The 23,509-nt window shown below is 41.1% G+C and overlaps 1 protein-coding gene across 1 annotated transcript in view; it reads right to left on the reverse strand.

Moving 5' to 3' along the window:
* The window catches only part of LOC149460081 (solute carrier family 12 member 9-like), a 303,029-nt gene that overhangs the window by 227,405 nt on the left and 52,115 nt on the right, over nt 1–23,509 (reverse strand). Inside the window, exon 3 of the mRNA XM_089680094.1 lies at nt 3,276–3,413. Within this exon, the coding sequence (XP_089536220.1) occupies nt 3,276–3,413 (138 nt within the window). The remainder of the gene's footprint in view (nt 1–3,275; nt 3,414–23,509) is intronic.

Below are 23,509 nucleotides of genomic sequence, written 5' to 3' on the forward strand. Positions count from 1 at the left end.
CTAGGAGTAATTTAGTAGGAAAGTCTTTGCAAAAAAATCCAAACTTAAATTCTTACAGTATTTACCACGAGCTGTCCCTTTGCAAGTGTGTTTGTGATTTGTCTTTCAATGAATCGTACTTTCCTCCTCCAGCTGTGGCAGTGTTATATCTACAGAGTCATTCTCTTTTGTAGATACCAGTCTACACATTTGCTTCATTGATTTGTTATTAGGCAGAAACGAGTGCGTTTAGTGTAAGCAGATTAAACCATGACTTGTAATTGAAAACCTAACAGGTCTTTGTATACATGAAGGTGCACACACAACCATAAGGGCATGTATTTCATAATGATGACCATAAGTTCAGTAATACACAGACCTGCACTTCTGTAGTAGCAGTGTAAAGGTGCTTCTAGACTATGCCCAATCCCTAAAGGGTGCTTGTAAACACAAGTGCTGGTATTTTTAACTAATAAAGTTCCTTGGACAGTTTCAGTCTTCTAATCCTTGGACTGACAGTAGAACAAGAAGATGCTGTCAATGTCCATAAAGAGCTACTATATAAGATCAATTTTTAAACATACTGTACATTGATAGAAAGCCAACGATGTGCATTGAAAAGGTGCAAACCTGAAAGCTGGGCTGCCATATGGGAACAAAGGTTGCTGGGTTATGTAATTATGAGTAGTCTAGATACATTTGAAGAAAGAGTAGGTTGTACCATCAGATTGTGAGGTGTGACCAGCTTTATGGAGGATAGCACACTACTGTGGTGTTGGTGAGAAATGGGTTAATTTACAGTGCTCATTCTGAGAGCCATAGGGTTGTTGCTGCTTCCTTCTCAGTATCGTATTCATGATTGCGAGCGTCCACAGCTAGATTGGCGTGAAATGAGTGGAAAATTAGGAGTAAACAACATTTTTTAAGAAGGGACAGCGAGCCGTGATTTCCAGGAGCAGATCAGAGCTCTCTGTACTCGTGTCTTGGGGGAAAAGAGGCAGTGAGAGTGTGTTTATCTCATGCGTCTTCATCAAGGCAGAGGAATCACTGATGAGCACAGGCAGCGCTAGCAACTTTTCAAATTTCACTTCAGGGAGACTTTCCTGCTCATGCAAATTGAAGAGCATCAGGGGCCCAGTAAAAGGAGCTGGCAACAAGAGAAAGAGTGAGCTGGGAGATGGGAAATGTCTGATCAAGCTCCGAATTATACAGAACATCAGACTTGTTTCATCTCTCCAAGTATGAAACCCTTGCCGTCCCTAAGGGAATAGCAACATGTTCGAAAATCATATTCTGGGCAAGGGTTCCTGCTACCATAGAACAATGAGATTTTTAACAGTCCTTTAGGCCAATCATTATACCATTCATGTTGCAGGAAAACTGAACGGATAGCATGCTGTATGCATTAAAACTAAAAAGGAGTATTTATTTCTGAAATTAATAAATATGTATAGGTATAAAATTCTCTCTAAAGACTGGGGTTCTGAAAACTAGCTAGATAAAATAACATATGTCTTCCTAGAAACATGGTTAAATTTATGCTTTCCTTTTTCCAATTCATAACCTTGTGTCTACCCTCTATCGCAGAATGGTGGAAATTTTTGGGCTTTTTAATTGGCTTATGCTTTAAGCTAAGTTAGTGATGGGCATTACCTAGGCATTATTCAGGTTGCCTAGAGTTGTGCACTGCACCCTAACAGTGGTACTTGATGGAAATCCCTACACAGTCCCATGTCTCCTGGGATGCAAAATAAAATGTACACTTACAGCGGATGTATAGCAAAACATTTTTTTCAAGCTACAGTTGAAATTAGTGAAAGTTTACCTAAAGACAACACTTTTTTTCCATTTTGTTTAGAATAGGGGAAGGCCATTTTTTGCCACCTGTGCTTTGTTAGGGAGATTTCCCGTCACTTCCTGCCCTGTTGACCCAACAGGAAAAGAGAGGATATCTTTCTAAAGTGAGGGAAATCAGCCACCAGTACACACAGAGAGTAAATCAGAGAGCAAAAAACTCTCAAAAATATTTAAGTGGGGAAGAAGCTGGTACAAAACTTTGGATTTTGTAGAATTCTGATACTGTACTTCCTGTACTGCTGTAACCCTGTGATTAATAGAACTAGCTGCTGAATAAATGGGTAACTACCACCCCTCCCGCATGTCGCTGATAGTAACTGGTAAAGTTTTTTTTAAAACATGTCATAGTTACCTGCTCTGTGCAATGATTTTGCACAGGGCAGCCCCAATCTTCCACTTCTGGGGTCCCCTGCTGGAGCTCCTGTCTCCTCCCCCCACCCCAATGTGTGCTCCCATAGCAAGCCGCTTGTCCCTGCCCCCAGCTCCTTTCTCACTGGCTGTGATTGACAGCAGTGAGAACCAACGGCTCTTGCTGCTGTCTCTGAATCCATGAGGAGGGAAACAGTGGAGAGAGCTGCTGCTCTCATGCACAATCGCTGGATCGAGATCAGGCTCGGGTTAGTTTGGAGGGGGGTTGCACACAGAAGGCTTTTTACCTAATGCAGAGAATAAAAACCTTTAGAAGCACTTTAAGCTAGCCACACACACACACATTACAATCTGATTTAACAATCTTATTTAGATCTACCAACAACTTTGTAGTACTATTGCCTGTCTAATTGGATATAAATTGAATGGATTGTATAGGTAGGTCCTCACATTACATGGAGATTGTACAGAGAATGTGTACAACATGTATGAACAATGACAGCAAACAGTTGAATTTGTTACCATAAGTGTTTCACGGCTGTATACTGTATAGTTTTACTTTCAACATATTTACCATCCTTCTGTTTGTTAGAGAAAGGTCCCAGTTTCAGGTGTATTTGATAGTTGAATGTGCCATTGTTTAGTCGCCATTTTTGTGGGTGTGGTTAAAAGAGGAAATTGGTCAGTAGGGCATTCTCTGGTTTTGTTTTTAAAGTCTTGTAACCTTAACTTCCAATAATTTATTTTCATGTCTGCATATTATGAACCTTAATGTGTGAATGAGAAGTTGCTTTACTGTCACAAAGCATGCTCACTTTGCTTAAAATACCCATGATTCAGTATGAACTGCAAACTGCAAATTCACTCTGAACCCTCCAATGGGATAACATCATAGAAAACATAGGGGACACCAGCTTGGTTTAGAATATTTAGTCATGATGCTTCTTCTTACATAATAAGCACATATTTTTCAAACCTGTAACACCACAACTTCTAGATTACATATCCCACACACATATCAAGTAAGTGTATTTGTACCTTCAAAACCCCACATTACCTTTGTTTCTTACCTGGTGGTATTCCAAACATGGCCACAACGGTTTCCACCAGACCTAGAATATATAAAGCACTTCCACAAACATTAGCCAGAAAGAACATGATACCAATGCTGCCACCAAACTCTGGTCCTAATGCACGACTGATCATATCTGCAAATCACAGTCAAGGATAATACAGGGAGTTGCAAAAAAAATATACAGCAACAATTGTAGTATGACATTGTGAAATATGCTACTACACGCATCTGGTCCTGCAAAGAATGGACTTTTACCTCTTATTTACTAAATTGACTGTCTATACTGGAGCGATCAGACCTCCATTAAAACAGAATGTATGTCTCAGAGCCATTAGACATGAGGAGAGGTAAGCAACAACGATTCCCCCCGTCACCCACTATTTTTGCTTGGATGATGGAGCCCATAGCAGGAGCATTTCAATCTATCCCTCAGGTGCGGGGTCTCTGGGTAGATAAACTGAAAGAGGAAGTTGCTTTACACGCAGACAATATGCTCCTTTTCTTCCGGTATCCAGGTCTATCCCTAAAAATTTAGCCCTCTCCATAGTGAAAGAGTTTTCTCCAGCCTATTGCACAAGAAAATACAACCCTGTCCCTTCAATGGGTGACCAAAATCACATACCTGGGAATACATGTAACAAACAAGGTAGGTGATTATGTAACACTAAACCTCAGCAATGCTGCCACCAATTAGATAGTGGACCACACACGTGCGGGGTGTTAATAGCTCACTCCTGTGATGGTGAGTGTCTTAGCAATGTCCTAGCAAAAAAAGCAGGATGGGACGATACCATCCCTGGGAGTTTTTCAACCAGAGTTTGGTGGATACATAATGGTCTACTCCTATAGCAAACACATAATGCGATTTGAGTCAAAGCTGCACAGTTTGTTTTCATCTAAGGCACCCTTACCTGAATAGTCAATTTTCTGGTTACGGTGAACTAACCTTTTAAGTGTCAGGAGAACTTGTGTCAGGATATTGTAACTTTGGACAAGGGAAGATTTTCAACCACTTCTTCCAGCTACTATTGGAATATGTTACTGCCATATACATCAGCAGACTTTATCCATATTTTTTAGGCATTAACTTCATGGCTACAGGAGTCAAATATTACAATATATCACATCTTTAACTGCCATCCCAATCCCTCAGGATCTGCGGGTTTGTTTCTTAGGTCTGGTGGAACACCCTGCTTTACGGAAATTGACCAGGATCTTACCTGGCTTTTTACTATTCTATGCAAGAAAGGCCATTGTGCTACTTTAGAGGTCCCCAACTCCTTCACCTTTGGAGCATTGGAAATCCTTAGTTAATTCTGTTTTACCTTTTTAAAAAGAAGCCTAGAACAGTAGGATTGTCAGATAAATTCCATAAAATATGGTCCCCATGGCTACAGCCCTCAGATACAGCTATGTCATAGATGGTTGGGTGCACAACTAACTACTGCTCAGCTGTGAACCCAGCAGAGAATATTATTATTATTATACAGTATTTATATAGCGCCAACAGTTTGCTCAGCGCTGTACATTATAATGGGAGACAGTACACGAGACAGCACAGTAACAATACAATAATACATGTGGGGTTATATATAAGGGGAACATAAACTGCAGTTAGGTGCTCATTTAGGTGAACCATTAGAGTATACCCTCTTTATACTAGTGCACTATTGAATCTGCTCATAGACCATCCTCTGCTGTTGGGCAGAGTTTATCACTAACCCCTCAGCTCAGAACACATGTTTAACATGACCACAAAAAAAGTGTCTCCTCGTATCCCTAAGGTTCAGATATCGGGCCCCCTTCTTGATACCACCTTATATGCCAAACATTGGGTGGGTGTGTTTATGAGTGAAGCACAATATACAAGAATGCATTGGGTTGATTTACTAAAACTGGAGAGTGCAAAATCTGGTGCAACTCAGCACAGAAACCAATCAGCTTCCAGGTTTTATTGCCAAAGCTTAACTGAACAAGCTGAAGTTAGAATCTGATTGGGTACAGCTGCACCAGATCAGATTCTGAGTGCCCCAGTTTTAGTAAATCTACCCCATTGCCTTGTTATGTTTTGCTTTCTATTCTTTGTAACTTTTATTACTAAAACCTTAATACAAAGATTTAGGAAAAAAATAAAGGGAATAAATCACACACAGTATGTTCTATGATGAGACTGCGTGCATGCTTCCATATGTCTTGCAAGAATGCATAGTTGTATATATTCATAAGACAAAATAGGTACTGTACCTTCTACATAAAAACACATTGTAGCTTTTCTGGGTATAAGATCCCCAGCAAATCTTTACTTGTGCAGCACTTATTCATAAAGGTACCTACATGCACAAAGCAGCACCTGTGCAGGTTCAACTCAGTAACTTTTAAGGCCTCGTGCACACTGCAGCTTCACGTCCCTGGCGGTATTCCCAAGTGTAACTCGGGGTAAAATGTCAGTACCAAAAGCGGTAACCCGGAGCTACACTTGAGCTTACCATGCGGCGCTGCATAGGGAGTCCCTGCAGAGCTTACCTTGTCCTTCGCTCCCGCGATGCATCCCCTGCAGCGTCCCCGGCCATCTCCTCCAGCCGAAAAATTTTTAAAAATGTCATTTTTTTCAAAACAAATTTTACATAGTAAAACATTGCTGTTTCAACCCATTTCACATACATTTTGTCCCTACTGCTTTGTCCTGTCCCCTGTCTGCATTTTGACTGTTCTTTCTGCCTGGAAACTTAGAAAAGTCCACGGCGTCCAAAAAGCGTTTCTTTAGGTCAAAAGCGGGTTTAGATCAGCTAGAGAACAACGATAGTAAATCAGAACCACTTGCAGAATTGAGTGATAATGATTCGTCGGGAAATTCGTCATTAGACACTGAAAACGATTTTGCGACTTTGCTCAGTGATGTGTGAACGTGGCGCTATATTTAAAATTTCAGTGTTTTTGGTTTGAATATATTATTGAATTAAATGTATTATTATTATATTATTTTTTATGATTATTTATTAAATTATAATTTATGATTTTGTATTTTAAATTTTATCGTACCCGGGATGTTTAATAGACTCTTGTTTGGACAGATTTCAGTGAGTTATTCCTAAATATTACAGCCTACAATAAAAAAACTACATATTTCCATGCAAAATAATGGTACCGCTTTCAGCACCAAAAATCTGAAATAATCATACCGCTAGGGAGGTTAAAAACTATATAGAGACACCCCCGCCGAAATGCCATATCCTGGCAGTAGTAATCCTGCCAGTGCCAAACCCTAAGTCCTCATGCATACTGGACGTTTTTACAGCTGCCGTTTTTGTCTTTTGGCATTTTTTTCTACATCCAGTAAACTCTCCAGCATGTTATCCTATGTGTCCATGCACACATAGACTGTAATCAGTGTTTTTTGGCAGGGATGTATTTTGGCTGGGAAAAAAACCCAGAACTGGTGGGTTTCTAGGAGTTTATTAGCTGTAAAAACACTGAAAAATGTATAGACATGTTTATTATTTTATCTTTAAAAAAATAAGCCTTTTAGAATCACTTTAAGAATAAAGTCATGCATGCTTTTTTCCCGTTTTCACATCCTCCAAATGGTTTTCCAAGGGGCCATAAAAAACAGAAGCAGGTAGAACATTCATCACATAAAACTGCTTTAGGCCTCATGCACATGGGGAGTTTGCTTAGCTCCACTGAACGCAATTTTTCCTAGCAGGAAAAAAGCTGTTTAAAAAATGCTCCCAAATCCACATTTTGCACAGATATTCAGTCACATCAAACATTTAAGGATTCCACTGGACAGAATATTAATTTATTCTGGCCACTGGAATGAAAGAACACTCAAGAGCTAAACATGCCTAAGCGTTTTTAGATGTGTTTATGTAGGTCATGCGTTTTTTTTCTGTTCAAGCTCATCTCCTGTATGCACTGGTGATCACAAAACATAAACTCAGCTCAGATATAGGTAAGGGTTTCCACCATCCCTGTCAAATGCATGATACATCAGTAATATATTCCTCTGATTGGACTTTAAGATCACATTAGAGGGATTGCCATTTTGCTCCCCTCCACAAGAGAAGATGACTGCCGGCCCATTTAAGGGATGGATAGACAGAATATACTGAACACTTATCATATATACAAACATACACATACAGTATATGTATACATTTATACAGCAGCACACATTGCACATTGTTAGGCATACAACTAAACCCTTGATTTTCATTACATGTTAACTCCTTCCCAGCCAGTGTCAATGTACAGTATTAGCACTGATCACTGTATTAGTGTCACAATTGATGTCAGTGTCAGTCAGCATACCTCCTACCCAGTGTCAGCTAGTGCCAGATTGCCCGCCACAATATCACAGTCCCACTATAGGTTGCTTATCACCACTGTTACCAATATAGCGTCATAGCTGCTTAATTCCAGTATGCATAATATAGTTTGTAGACGCTATAACTTTCGAACAAACCAATTAATTTATACCTATTGGGATTTTTTTTACCCAAAAATATGCAGCAGAATATATTTTGGCCTACATTTATAAAGAAATTTAACTTTTTATACATTTTTTTAAATTGGATATGTTTTATAACAGAAAGTAGAAAATATCACTTTTTTTTCTAAAATGTTTTTTTTTTTTCATTTATATGATAAAAATAAAAAACCCAGTGTTGAGCAAACACCACCAGCAGAAAGCTCTATTTGTGTTTAAAAAGATGCTAAAAATGTCATTTGGGTACAGTGTTCAATGACCGCGCAATTGCCAGTTAAAGTAGCGCAGTGCCAAATAGCAAAAAATGCCCGGGTCATGAAAGGGGTAAAACGTTCCAGAGCTCATGTGGTTAATTTCATAACTTCCTATTGGATCTACTTGGATCGACTTGGATCTACTTGTTTAGCAACTTACATCATATAGGTGAAACTCGAAAAATTTGAATATCGTGCAAAAGTTCATTTATTTCAGTAATGCAACTTAAAAGGTGAGACTAATATATGAGATAGACTCATTACATGCAAAGCAAGATAGTTCAAGCCGTGATTTGTCATAATTGTGTTTAGTAAACAGGCTGAACTGCTGTAATACTGACACTCAGTGGCTGAATATCTCCTTGCCATGGGAATTCTGCCATACTGAAGTTTCTATCTGCCAAACCCAGCTCTGATGAAGAAGGGAGCACCCTTCGAAATGCGTTAGCCTTCATACCCCCCCCCCTTTTTGATTTACCTGTAACCCTGTTTGGATTATGGTTACTGATGCCTGTTATACAATCATTTTGTGAGTATATTTCCTTATTAATAAAATTAGTCACTATTTATTGAGGTAATGCGCAAGGTTTGTGCGCTCTCTTTCATCTTCCTCTTAACTGTCGGCACCAGGCTGTGACAGCTTTCGGCTTCACAGCCAATATCACTGCGCATACGCAAGTCGCGTGGTGCTTCCTGATTGGTCCGGCAGTCTTCTGGGACTTTTGAAGGTTCCCAGGAGACTGCGGAAGGAAGGCGGGGCCAAATGTCTGGCTCACTTTGCTGCAGCGAACTGAGCCAGAAGTGGGAGTGGGTACCTGTCAAAACCATGTACCCACCCCCCCCCAAAAGGTGCCAAATGTGGCAGTGGAGGGGGGGGCAAACAAGCGGAGCTTCCACTTTTGGGTGGAACTCCGCTTTAAGGAACCCTTAGCAACCTCTGGTGGAGAAACTCTGCTCCATTCCTTCCACACTCCATCTAAACCAAATAAAATGTTATGGCTGGAGTTGGACTTTAACAATATTAGCAATTAACCCGATTTCTTATATGATACATGCTCTGATTACAGGAGAGTTTGTATGCTATCCATCAGTTTTTGTTTTTTCTTTGATTTTGCCTCGTAGAGGCACAAATCATTGAAAGGATATAATTTTCCCTATTATGTCTGTAGTGCGCTAAAATGTGAAAGAAAGATTGTTCCCTCTTAAAGTGTAGAACATTGTTACTTACCAACAGAATGACTCTTCAAACAAAGACTATCAGCTTGATGCAATTTCTTTTCAGCAAAGGCCAGCCCTTTTTACAGAGTACAAACAAAAAAAGCCTGTGCTTAAAGTGAGCCTGTCATCCATGCATCGCTATTTATCCATGTTTCAAATATCAATGGCCTTTTTACATACAGTAGGTACTGCATGGGCAGCATCTTTGAAACACACCTGATAGGGTGGTGCACTGAGCATAGGTATACTGTCAGCCACCCTTGTGTCCCAGAGTCATTGGGTGCTTGCTGACTATCAGGAATGTGTGTCAAGCACTCCCTTTTAATGCCTATGTGAACAGGGTTAAGTTTCACAAGATTTTTACATTATAATTAGCATAGTTACATAGTTAGTCTGGCTGAAAAAAGACAAAAGTCCATCTAGTTCAACCATTAAAAAAAAAAAAGTTATCCTATGCCCACAGTTGATCCAGATGAAGACAAAAAAGAAACAGCAAAACATAATTCAATTTGCTCCTGCAGGGGAAAAAAATTCCTTCCTGATCCCCCGAGAGGCAGTCGGATATTCCCTGGATCAACTTTTAAAGCAATCCACTGAGCTGGCCAGAACCAACTCTTGAGGGAGTCTATTCCACATTTTCACAGCTCTTACTGTTAAGAAACCCTTCCGTGCTTGGAGATTAAATTTCTTTTTCTCCAGATATAAAGAGTGCCCCCTTGTCCTCTGTGATGACCTCAGGGTGAATAACTCTACACCGAGTTCACTATATGAACCACTGATGTATTTATACATGTTGATCATATCCCCCCTTAATCTCCTCTTCTCAAGAGAGAATAAATTCAGTTCCTCTAGTCTTTCCTCATAGCTGAGCTCCTCCATGCCTCTTATCAGTTTGGTTGCCCTTCTCTGTACTTTCTCCAGTTCCCCAATGTTCTTTTTGTGAATTGGTGCCCAAAACTGAACTGCATATTCCAGATGAGGTATTACTAATGATTTGTACAGGGGTAATATGATATATCTCTCTCTGGACTCTATACCTCTTCTAATACAAGAGAGGATTTTGCTCGCTTTAGAAACAGCAGCTTGGCATTGCATTCCATTATTAAGCTTGTGATCTACCAGAACTCCAAGATCCTTCTCCACCATTGATTCCCCCAGTTGTACTCCCCCCCTAGTATGTATGATGCATGCATATTCTTAGCCCCCAAGTACATAACTTTACATTATCCATGAGCTACAAAAAATGAAACAGAGCTTTCTGTTCCTAAAGGCTCCATGTATGCTAGAATTTTTTAAGCTCAAAAAACGCTGGAAAAAAAACCTCTGGTAATAGAGTTTTTAGTAGCATTTTAGTAGTGTTTAGAAGCATTTAAGAGCATCAGCATTTTAGTAATGTTTTTACAGTACATGTAGGAAGAAAAATAAAAAGCTAGAAAGCTGTTAGGAGTGTTTTAGTAGCATTTAGGAGCATTTTGCTTTTTTTTTTCTGCTGGAAAAACACTCCCAAAAACTCTATAAAAACAATTACAATTTTTTTTCTGCTCCTAGACACGGAAGCTCAAAAAACACTAATAGCCTAAAGTAGTGTGCATGGATGACCCTATTTAGTTTCTAGGAGCAGAAAAAAAAATGCTAATAACAGCTTCTAGGATCTTAAAACAAATGTTAGTGTGCATGAAGCCTTAGACTTATTATAGAGTGGGAACTGTTTGTTTGGCTTTCAGTAAAAGCAGGGCTACTGGGTTATGGTCAGTGCTTTAAACATCTGCTTGATAAAAGAGCCAAGTTACCACTCTGAGCACAGTAAGTGGTTTTAACAGGGCCGCATACAAGTGGTTGCTCGGCATTAAGGCCCACTCACCGAGTGTCCGCATGTATGTGTACTACCTGTGCCCTTTTTGATTTACCTGTAACCCTGTTTGGATTATGGTTACTGATGCCTGTTATATAATCATTTTGTGAGTATATTTCCTTATTAATAAAATTAGTCACTATTTATTGAGGTAATGCGCAAGGTTTGTGCGCTCTTTCTTTCATCTTCCTCTACAGTTGTACTAAGCTTCCCCAGCTTCATGATAGAGCTGCACAACCTCTGATCACCAGTGGATGAATACACAACACGCTGCTTGTCACTAATGCCTGTTTGATCTGAGTCCTTGAGCGCAGGAGATAATGGATCTTTGCCGACAGTTGAGATGCTGGCGCCGTGGAGAGAAGAGGGAGAGAAGGGATGGTGCAGGTGAGCACATCGCTGGACCCTGGAACAGGTAACTGTGTGTTTATTAACCACTTCCCATCCGGCCCATGTATATAAACGGCAAGACGAGAGCAGTGCATTTTGGCCTGTGCGCGCTGCATGGGAGCGCATGGCACCGCGATCCGGTGCCCGCTGTGTCCTCCAGACACAGCAGAACACTGATCTCTGTACGGGACCTCTGTGTGAGGTCCCGATCATGTGATCACTGATTGGCCGATCATGTGATCACTGATTGGCCAATCAGTGATCACATGAAAAGTAGTAAACAAGATGTCCCTTCTGACATCATTGGTTACTACTAATGAAATCTGTGAATGATCAGAGATCACATGGTACAAGGCTATTCACAACAGCCTTGTACCATGTGGCAAGCTGCGACCAATCACAGCTCACACAGTATTTCTCAATGGCTGCAAGAATGCAGCCAGAGAGAAATAGAAATGATTGATTTTACAGCCTCTTATGGGTGTAAAAGCAATCAGTGTAAAAAAAAATAAAAAATCTTCATCACCCCCCACAAGTAGCACAGTGTCCCCATGGTGACACTGTACTGCTAGGGTGACAGTATGTTTAAAAAAAAGATAAATAGTAAGAAAATAAAATAAAAATGTAAAAATGTTTTCAAAAATTATAATTTTTGGTTATAAACTAATTTGGGTTATTTTTGTTTACTAAAAGATAATTGAATACATTTTGGCCAAGATTTATGAAGAAAGATTATTTCTTTGCAAAATTTTATAAGAAAAACACTTTCAAAATTTTTGGGCTTTTTCATTTATATAGAAAAAAAAAATAAAAATCCCAGTGGTGAATAAATACCACCAAAATAAAGTTTTATCTGTCTCAAAAAATGCTAAAAAATTCATATGGGTAGTGTTGCATGGCTGTGCAATTGTCATTCAAAGCGCTGAAAGCTGAAAATTGGCCTGGACAGGAATCGGGTAAAAGTGTCCGGACATGAAGTGGTTAAAAGTCAGCAGATACAGTTTTTGCAGCTGCTGACTTTTAATAAACACAAAAACGGCTGAGAAATCCACTTTAAGAAATGAGCAATTTCTGCCTCTCTGATAAGTAACCATTGACACCTTTGATCTTTTTAGCTATCTATAAAGAGCATTCTTCCCACTGAACATAGCATAATGTATTATGAGTTGTAGATACAGTCAATTTTAGCAGGGATTCTCTGAGACCAGCAATGTATTTCAAGGCTGAGAAAGCATGGGTTACAGCCTGTCGGATTTGTATTGCCTCCTGTGTCCCTGTTCGGGAAATTTTCTTTCACTTCCTTTCAGGGCAGAATGTAAGGTGAAATCTCTCCAATGGGTACACAAAGAAAAAAAAAACACATTCTTCGGGGTCTGTGTTGATGGGTTATTGTTAACTTCAAACATCAGAAGGCGGTAAAGTGCAGATCAAGATTGACATCCTGAATGATCTGAGAAGTGACTTTGTGTGTATATAGCCAGAGGTGTATTTACCACAAGGCAAACAAGGCAATTGCCCCTAGGGCGGCATTTTTCAGGGGGGCAGTACTGCCCCTTGGAAGAAGGGACGGAATAAGGGACACATGCAGCATGGGGGCCTGGTGGGTTCCGAGAGAGGCTGCGGGTTTCATGACGGTGTATGCATAGCCCGACTCTTCCTGGTGATGTCTGGGGCTGTGAAGGTGAGTGACTTTCTCTCTCTCCGTGGGCGATGGTGGCTGGTGTATGGTGGGCAGTGGTACTGGAAGGCTCTCTCGGGTGTGGGGCAGGGGTGTTGATGGTCACTGTCAGGCTCTCTCTGTGGGTGGGGGGGGGGGGGGTCACCGATTTTTGTGTTGCCTAGGGCAGCACAAAACCTAAATACACCACTGCATATAGCAGCATACACCTGTGGCTGCCAGCCACCTGTCATTACACTATAGTGAACGGGACCGGTGGCCGCACCTAGCCACCCAGAGCCACAGCAGGAATCAGAAAATTCCTGCTGTTACAATTTGCACTGGCCTAAATCGCACATGTGAATGTGAGGAGCCAATACTCTGTGACGTCACGCCGTGTGAAGGTCCGGCGGCCATCTTGCTTGGTGGACAGTCAGTCCCTCTCTGCAGCATACTATGTTTATATATGTATATTGATACTTTTACCACGTGGATTCTCAATAAACCTTTATTTACAATACTGCACTATGGGCAATTCTCTGTCTGGCTCCACGTTGAGCTAAATTAATTTGCAGAGTCTACCCTGGTAGTTAGCTGCAGTATCCCACAGGATCCAGAGGAGGGAGTTTCCACTTCAGGCTGTAAACACCCATCCATCCTTTAAAGGGGACCTCTGACAGGAATATATCCTTATACATCCAGAAAACATCCGCAGGGCTGCACACCATCCAGAGGAAGGAGAATCCGTACCCGGGTTACCTCATCTATTTGACCCTTAACCCCTTAGAGCCGGCACCTCATGGTCCTTTAAGAGTTTCAGAAGCCGGGAGGCAGGGCAGGGTTTAGGATCATGTGACCGCCGTGACAGTCAGTCGGGAAAGGTCCAGATCGAAAGAGGAGATTGGGACCTTTCCGTGAGTACCGGACATGTGTGCTGAGAGCTCACAGGGTGCGAGCTCTCGGCACATATGTCCTTTTTTAATAGAACGCAAATGTGAGGCCACTCGGCGTCTAGGCCCAGACGCCGGGAGGCCACACATTTGCGTTCGGCCGGCGTGAAGAAGTTAAAGAGGACCTCTGGCTATACATATTACATGTGTATTTAAAATACGCATCTGGTGAGTGTGTGTTTTTAGCACACCTTATGGCACATCACTGAATACTGGAGTAATCAACAGTTTTGATTGGCACTGTAGCACGAACTGTCACTTTTATGAACATTTAATATCTTAATATTTATTCTTATTTTATGATTCACATATCAGCACTTTTAATATTGGACAATATTTGATTTATTATTGATTTTAGCGCTGCGCCTTTAAGTTCTTGCACGTGTGAATGTATCCTAAAGCAAGGAAATATTACAAATGTTGATAATGTGTTTAGTGCTGTTGGTTCCTGTAACAACCCCACCATTTCTTGTATAGATGTCACAGGGATAGGAAGTGAGAGAACAGATCACAGACAGAAGTTGTAACTCTTACCCACAATATACAAAACTAAAAAAAAAAATGGTTGGAGTTAACTATCAGGATATATAAATGCAGCTACTGGTAGGTAGAGGAACATAAAGGGGCATTATCTACTCTGGGATGTTCTTCTGTACCTGTGTTGTAGATACATTTCTAACAGCAACGTAATCATATGAGTGGGCCACACTTGAAAGACAGCAAGCAGTGCACAGTGACAGGGCAGAAATTACCAGGGGTTAGAGACCAGTGTTCCTATAATAACAGATAACTGGAAACTAGGGAAGTTTAAAGTGAAACTAAACCCATCGAATTAACTCTTTCCCAAAACAATTCCAGTCAAGGCATGCCATGAATGATAAGTGTCACTGTTGCTTGTACTCTCATAGCTGGGCATGTGTAGAGTACCATGACAACTGCAGAGAAGACGCTAAGATGGCAGCTTCCTTGTCTCTAAAGGAGAAGTGGGTTTAGTTCCACTTTAACATGGAACTTTAGTCGTGTAAAAAAAAATTGCAATCAGACACGAACCAAAGGTGTAATGGTTTAAAAGGTTTTACTAAAGCTACAAGGAACACTTTAGAGGGTTTTATTTCTCACTGTGGCCAATTACCTCTTAAAATAAACCTAGCATCCGATACATTTGTTCATCTTATGCATGCCTGCTAATTAATATTTAGGGCCCATTCACATCACTATGTGTTGTCATGCATTGCAGTGATGAGCAGTGCATTACCAGAGTGCAAGGTTGAGAATAGGCCCCAAGTTCTGGATATTTTTACCTGTCACTGAGATTACAGTACTTCCCCATCAATGCCTTTAAATGCATTTCTTTCCAGCAATACTGTAACATTGTTGTTATTTATGAAACTAAATTGATACATATATTGTCGTTTTCAAAATGTGCAGAAAATCACTTTTTCCAATCTGACCAGAAATAATTATACAACTAGTGTTACTTTGTTAGAAATGTGTCCCATTAATAATATCAGTAAATAAAGTTTTTTTTTATATGTGTTCTTTTTTATGCTACAAAATCAAAAAAAAACAAAAACTGATGGATAGCATACAAACTCTCCTGTAATCAGAGCATGTATCATATAAGAAATCGGGTTAATTGCTAATATTGTTAAAGTCCAACTCCAGCCATAACATTTTATTTAGTTTAGATGGAGTGTGGAAGGAATGGAGCAGAGTTTCTCCACCAGAGGTTGCTAAGGGTTCCTTAAAGCGGAGTTCCACCCAAAAGTGGAAGCTCCACTTGTTTGCCCCCCCCCCCTCCACTGCCACATTTGGCACCTTTTGGGGGGGGGTACATGGTTTTGACAGGTACCCACTCCCACTTCTGGCTCAGTTCGCTGCAGCAAAGTGAGCCAGAAATTTGGCCCCTCCTTCCTCCCGCAGTCTCCTGGGAACCTTCAAAAGTCCCAGAAGACTGCCGGACCAATCAGGAAGCTGTCATAGCCTGGTGCCGACAGTTGAGATGCTGGCGCCGTGGAGAGAAGAGGGAGAGAAGGGGTGGTGCAGGTGAGCACATCGCTGGACCCTGGAACAGGTAACTGATTGGTTTCTATGCAGAAGGGAGTCTGATTTTGCACTCTCCAGCTTTAGTAAATAAACCCCTGTGTGTCTGTAGGATGGGGAATGCTCAGGCACTTGTGATTTCATTTATACAGTGAATAGCTTAGGTGGAGTTCGGACTAGGATTCAAACATGCCTGAGCTCATCCCTTCTAGAGATCATTGCTTTTACAACCCCTTTACAAATCAATGCTTCTCCAATCATGTTACCTATAACTCTTAGGAAAACACACCATGGGGCCTCGTTTTCACTTGTTCTGCTCTCTGAAGAGCGATCTGCATTCAGATCATTCTCTACAAAGCATTTGACATGCGGTGAGAAGGTGTTGTATTGCCTCCTAACCACTGGTTTTAAATCGCTAAATCAGGACTACCATGTCACAATCGCATGTGTTGCGCACAGTTGCACACACCTGAAAGGGAGTATAATTTCTTCTGTGGTCACAGAATGTGTACACCCTGGCTGCTGCCTTTCCAGCTAAAGGGAGAGCAGTGGATGGGCAGTAAAAACATTGCTCTGCAGTGGGGTTTTACCCCCAAAAGTATAAATGAGCCCTAAGGCTTCATTCACACCAGGTCAATCTACAAATACTGGCAGCATAAATCAGCGCATTCTTGCAGCTGGACTTACCTGTGTTTAGGTTTAGATGCAGTCTTTCTGTACATGTAAATGAATGACAAGATTGACAATGGCTGCAGGAAACACACATGCAGGGGTTACCCATAGTTAAGGATGAATGATCACTGCTGGATACAGAAAGAGGCTTCCAGGTTCAGATATCCATCCCTAATCACAGATGACTGCTGCATGTGCGGATACATGCGAACAGCAATGGCTTCTCCAAGCTTGTCATTACTACAGACTGAGCAGCCACCGTTATTCCCATACACCTGTCATCCCAGCTGCAATAATCTGCTGATTCTTACCGCTGGAATTCAATGGAAGCCCCTAATCACCCGTGTGAACGAAGCCTAAAAGTTCAAATGAAAGAAAACAAGGAATGGTATTAACAGCACAGAAAAAAAGATTACAAAAGAAATATATGCAGATATACGGCACGCGCGGATATAAAAAAAAGTCGCTAGCACAAAGGATAATGGCAACAAATCCCAAAGAACATGTAAAATAAAGTGCAGCGCTAAACATTAAATGTCATCATTAAGAGCAAAATTGACAATAAAGTGTATAAACAATAACACTAGAGTGATTAAGTGGTATGATAGATACATGTCCATCCAATAATAAAACAAGGGGGGTGAAAAACTGATCAAAATAAATAAAAAAGTGTCTGTGGTACTACAAGGCACAGCAATACCAATGCTGAATATCCAAAAAAGTGCTCTCAATCCAGTGAGGAACTCCACCACCGCTAATGGCTATGCACTCACCAGCAAGCTACTGGCAAAGTAGCATTAATGCTGATCTCATAGGAGAATACTCCTAGGGATCCATATGTACAGCACGCTGACGTCAAGCCGCTGCGTCCGTGACTTGGAGCGGTGGCCATTTTGGTATGTGTGCATTGGATCAGAGGGCAGATGGGTATAAACAGACAGAGAGCAGAATGGGCTCTGTCCATGTTTGGTCTGCCTAAACTGAGTGGACATGGACCTGTCATCCGCCCAATCTGCTCTGATCAGCAGGGTATCATTGGACATATCTCCTGCTGAGCAAATAGGATTCCATCCCATGTAAAAAGAGCCTTATTAGTGTCTTTATATATGTATGATGTTATATTATGATTCATGGAAGGGCTATGTCACAAGAGCGATATATTTTCAGCAATCATCCTTTTTAAAGCAATTTCTAAGGAAATCATAGTTATTTTCTATGGAATTGCTAATTTGCAACAATTGTAGCGCAGTCGCCCAGTGATCGAGTTTTTCCAGAGTTTCAAATCAGTAGCAATCGCTCTGTATTCACCTCTTTGCCTTAGCTACAAATGCTGAAGGAGAACAATTTATAGCTGTAGCACTAGTTTAACTTGTAGCAGTGACAACTCGCTTCTTAGCAAAAATTCACTAGCTACAAATCGCTGTTAATGTCTAGCATTAGCTACAAAATCACCCATCTGATATAGCAGGCTGACTCCAAGCACACAGTAACAGTTTTTGCCATTTTAATACATAGTAATGGCATTGCTGTGTGTTAATTTGGATTTATATTCACACACAAGTCTTTAGACAACAATTACAAGGGACATACATGTACATGAAAATGCAAACATAGCAGGACCAATGTAAGAAAAGATGGTGCCCAGGGCTAAGCATGGGGCTCCCTACTGTCAGAAGTAAATAAAGAAGAGAATATTACACCAATTACATTATTAATATTCTCATCATCAAACCAAATGAATGATTATAAAGCCACTAGACTATGTAGGTCTGACAGTCAACACAGGACCGGAAAAGAGACAGGTATCAGAATTAGAGTTAAAAATAAACTACATATATAGACACGGATGTATACACATTTAAATAAACAAATTAAGTCTTTATGAAGATAAATATACAATACACAGTACATTGCCAAAAGTATTGGGACACTCCTCCAAATCATTGGATTCAGCTGTTTCAATCACCTCCATTGCCACAGGTGTATAAAATTGCAAGCCGTGTACCAGGGTGGGCTCCCCAGGATACAGTGAAGTCACGAACGAGGAAAGCGACCCCAACACCAGCTTTTGCCACAACAGAATTTTACTTAGATGTGGCAAATAAACACAACCACAAATGCTGGAATATACAATAAACTTACATACACCCAGCCCAAAGGCTGAGACCCTTGTGTTGCACAGCAAGGCACCTTCTGATGGATGAAGGTAGAAAGAGTAGTAATTTACCTACTGGAGGGCACAACTAAGCTGCCACACCTTACCTGTTATTACCCTAAAAGAGCAGGAATGGGCTAGCCTGCGGTGCAGCACAACAGCTTACAATCTTACACAAATCTACAGTATTCCCCCTCCCATAACTGGTCCTGTAGCACGTGCCTGAGTATTCCTTCTGAGCAAAACGCCAGTCTGGCTTGAGTTTGTGGGATTTTATCAGCTCTCTAATGTAAAATGTCACTTTAAGTTGTGGAGTCCTTCCAATAATCAGTAACAACACTTGTGGCCTGACACAAACAGAGACCCTAACTAACTAACTATAGGCCTGGACTCAGTCTCTAGGCGCCAACACTGAAATGAGGTGCGTGCACTATCTTACCGACCCGGGTCTGCTTTGCATCCGCTGGTGACTCTGAATAGAACAAATGTCTCTCCAACAAGCATGCAGTATCGCAGTATTTGCTGCTTAGTTTCTCTGCTCTCATCAGCATTCCTGGCAGCAATCTTCCTTTCTCTGAACAGGATCACGGTCTTGGACACGATCAGCTCCACTTCGCTGTAGCTCTGGTTACTGAGGGATGTTCTCACACCTGGATGCCATCAGATTCTCTGCTCACATGGCTCCTTCAGTCACCATCCTCTAAACATGGCTTGTCTCTCTTCTCCCTGTTCTCTCTAAACTCTGTGTAAAAACCCCACCTCTTCATGAATATAGAAATATCTATGCAGTCTGAGGCTGTGTTAGAAAAACAGTGACATCTTGTGGCTAAACCGCAGAATGTCAGTCAAAACATTTAATTTACTCCACACAAACAGTGTTCAAACAATGAGAGCTGTTTCCACATCTCGCAAAATCAAGCACCTAGGCATGCAGACTGCTTCTACAAGCATTTGTGAAAGAATGGGTCACTCTCAGGAGTTTAGAGAATTCAAGCGTGGTACTGTGATAGGTTGCCACTTGTGCAATAAGTCCGTCCATGAAATTTCCTTGCTACTAAATATTCCATGGTCAATGATTAGTGATATTATAACAAAGTGGAAGCAACTGAGAACAACAGCAACTCAGCCACCAAGTGGTAGGCCACGTAAAATGACAGAGCGGAGTCAGCGCATGCTGGAGTGAACAGTGCACAGAAGTTGCCAACTGTCTGCAGAGGCAATAGCTAAAGACCTCCAAATTTTATGTGGCCTTCAGATTAGCACAACAACAGTGTGTAGAGAGTTTCATGGAATGGGTTTCCATGGCTGAGCAGCTGCATCCAAGCCTTACATCACCAAGTGCAATGCAAAGCATCAGATGTAGTGTAACGCACGCCACCACTGGACTCTAGAGCAGTGGAGATGTGTTCTCTGCACTTGTGAATCACGCTTCTCTGTCTGGCAATCCGATGGATGTGTTTGGGTTTGGTGTTTGCCAGGAGAACGGTACTTGCTTGATTACATTGTGCCAAGTGTAAAGTTTGGTGGAGGGGGTATTATGGTGTGGGGTTGTTTTTCAGGTGCTGGGCTTGGCCCCTTAGTTCCAGTATAGGGAACTCTTAAGGTATCAGCATACTAAGACATTTTGGACAATTTCATGCTCTCAACTTTGTGGGAACAGTTTGTGGATGGCCCTTTCCTGTTCCAACATGACTACGCACCAGTGCACAAAGCAAGGTCCATAAAGACATGGATGAGCGAGTTTGGGGTGGAGGAACTTGACTGGCCTGCACAGAGTCCTGACCTCAACCCGATTGAACACCTTTGGGATGAATTAGAGCAGAGACTTCTCGTCCGACATCAATGCCTGACCTCACAAATACTCTTCTGGAAGAATGGGCAAACATTCCCATAGACACACTCCTAATCTTGTGGACAGCCTTCCCAGAAGAGTTGAAGCTGTTCTAGCTCCAAAGGGTGGGCCAACTCAATACTGAACCCTACAGACTAAGACTGGGATTAAAGTTCATGTGCGTGTAAAAGCAGGCGTCCCATTACTTTTGGCAATATAGTGTATGTTACGGATTGCATTGATTTTTTATTGCAGATACACTATATTGCCAAAAGTATTGGGACACCTGCTTTTACACGCACATAAACGTTAATGGCATCCCAATCTTAGTCCATAGAGTTCAATATTGAGTTGACCCACCCTTTGCAGCTATTACATTCTCAAATTTGCCTGGTTCCTGATGAACTTGCTCTAATTCACTTAGTGAATGGCCATGATAGCCCCCACTCTCTCTCCATCCTTCAACTGAAAAATCGAAAGGGGTTACACTGCAGCTGCTGTTTGGGTATTTTGACAGCTGGCTGGGTGTATAACATGGATGAAGGAATGTGTTAGATTTTTATGTGTATGGCCAGATTTAAAGTGGTTGTAAAAGCAGAAAGTTTTTTAACTTTGTGCATTCTATGCGTGAAAGTAAAAAATCTTCTTTGTACAGCAGTCCCCCCAGTCCCCCAATACTCACCTGAGCCCCATCCCGATCCAGCGATTGCACGAGTGTCTCAGCTGTCACGGGGCTCCCTCTCCTCATTGGCTGAAACAGCAACAGAAGCCATTGGTTCCCATTGTTGTCGATCACTGCTAGTGAGCCAATGAGGAGAGAACGGGGGGAAGGGGGGCTGAGCTGCGGCTCTATGCATCTTATAATGCATAGAGAAGGGGCTCAGGGGTGAGCATGCACCAGTGCCCTCATAGCAAGCAGCTTGCTATTGGAGGTACTTTATCAAGAGGGAGAAGCCAGGGGCAAGGCAGGAGACCCGAAAAGAAGAGGACCGGGACTGCTCTGTGCAAAACCACTGCACAGAGCAGGTAAGTATAACGTGTTTTTTATTTTGTTTTATTTTTTTAAAACCTGTGACTTTAATACTACTTTAAGTCTAGATATATCTACCTTGTCTTAATAAGCCTAATAATTTTATTATTTTAATGACTTGTCATTACCACTGATATCTAAGCCTCACCCAGTCAGATAATTCTCCATACATCACACAGTCTATACCTAGTCACCGCTTCTCTGAGGCTCTATAATCGATATCTGCATACTTTATCCAACTACAAATGTTATTCATTCTACAGGGTTGCTCTAAAGTCTAGACACATAGGAAATATCACTATATGTGTATATACATGAGTATAATATATCATTGTATGAGCTCAGCAGACCTTAAATCCCCTGTTTTTTTGGAGTATGCTAAAGGAGAAGGTGTACTCAATGAAAATCACAGATATGAATCACCTGAAGGAACACATCATGAATGTATGTGCTCAAGTTGACGGAAATGTGGAGTTACGGCATCAGCTTCATGTGAATCTTGCAAAGCGCATGGAACTTTGCATCACAAATGGTGGAAATCACATTGAAGATGTTATTGATTAATATTCCAATAAATAGAAAAAGAACGCTAGTGTGCATGGAGCCTTATAGCTCTCCATCCATGACCCAGTCTACATCTGGTCCCTTTTCCTCTAAATTTCTATAATCACTGATCTTCAGTCTATATTTGGTCACTTCTCTGAACTTCTGTAATCACTAATACTTGCGCACTTCACGAAGTCAGTATCTGGTCATTTACGCTCTGAGGCTCTATAATCACTGATACATGTTCCACATTATAAATGTGTGGGCAGCTCAATTTAAGCTCAGGGATAATGGTATCAGGCACAGTTCTACTCCAAGAAAATGAAAGGCTAAAATCCCTTTTCTGTGTTCCATTGTACAGAGCATGGTGTAGTTTTAACGCTGCAGGTCTCCTTTGTTCCATTCCCTCTGGGGTGCGTCTTAAAAGGCAGAATGGAAAATGAGCATCGTGGATATAAATCCTCTGCACATTTCTGCACTCTGAATATGATATGAAGGACCTCATTGTCTTGGCTCGTGCAGGGTTTTTCTATCAAATATGTAATGTGGAAGAAAATAATGGATCCAGATTACCAGAAAAAAAAATCTTGTTTAACTCATTGCTGGGCACATCATCTTTTTAGGACAATCAGCTAAAGCTTTTCTGTACAAAGGGTTTAGCAAATGCTCTGAAAACAGATAAATCCTCCTGATTAAATGTTGGATTTCTTAAACCTGTTAATTCCAAAGTCATTCTAGAACTTTTAACTAATTTGCACTTATTTATCTGATCTTCCTGTAAGTCACTAAGTAAAAGTAAATATATTTTGTATGCATGAATAAAAAGTAGGTAAGATGCATTTGTCTGATGTTACACATGGAATCTTTGTCTCCAAGCAAACTGCTGCTTTTCTACCAAATAACGGCCTGGTTTTATAAAACTGCAAATGAAATGGTTTGCTCTCAGCAGCCAGGAGATAGCTCTCAATTGTCTAGGCTAACAACTTAAAGGGTAGGTTACTCCAATATTTTATTTTTCTGATATGTGTCTGTTTAACTATGTACTTGTGCGAAAAGGTATCCTTTTCCCTTTGCATTGCTTCCTTTGAGTGAAATACCTAGTGATGCTGCCAATCCTCCTGCTTTCCTACAACGTATTTCTA

Source organism: Staurois parvus, unplaced genomic scaffold, assembly GCF_062004578.1.
Source record: "Staurois parvus isolate SC_StPar_1 unplaced genomic scaffold, SC_StPar_1.0 ptg000235l, whole genome shotgun sequence".
Taxonomy (NCBI): Eukaryota; Metazoa; Chordata; class Amphibia; order Anura; family Ranidae; genus Staurois; species Staurois parvus.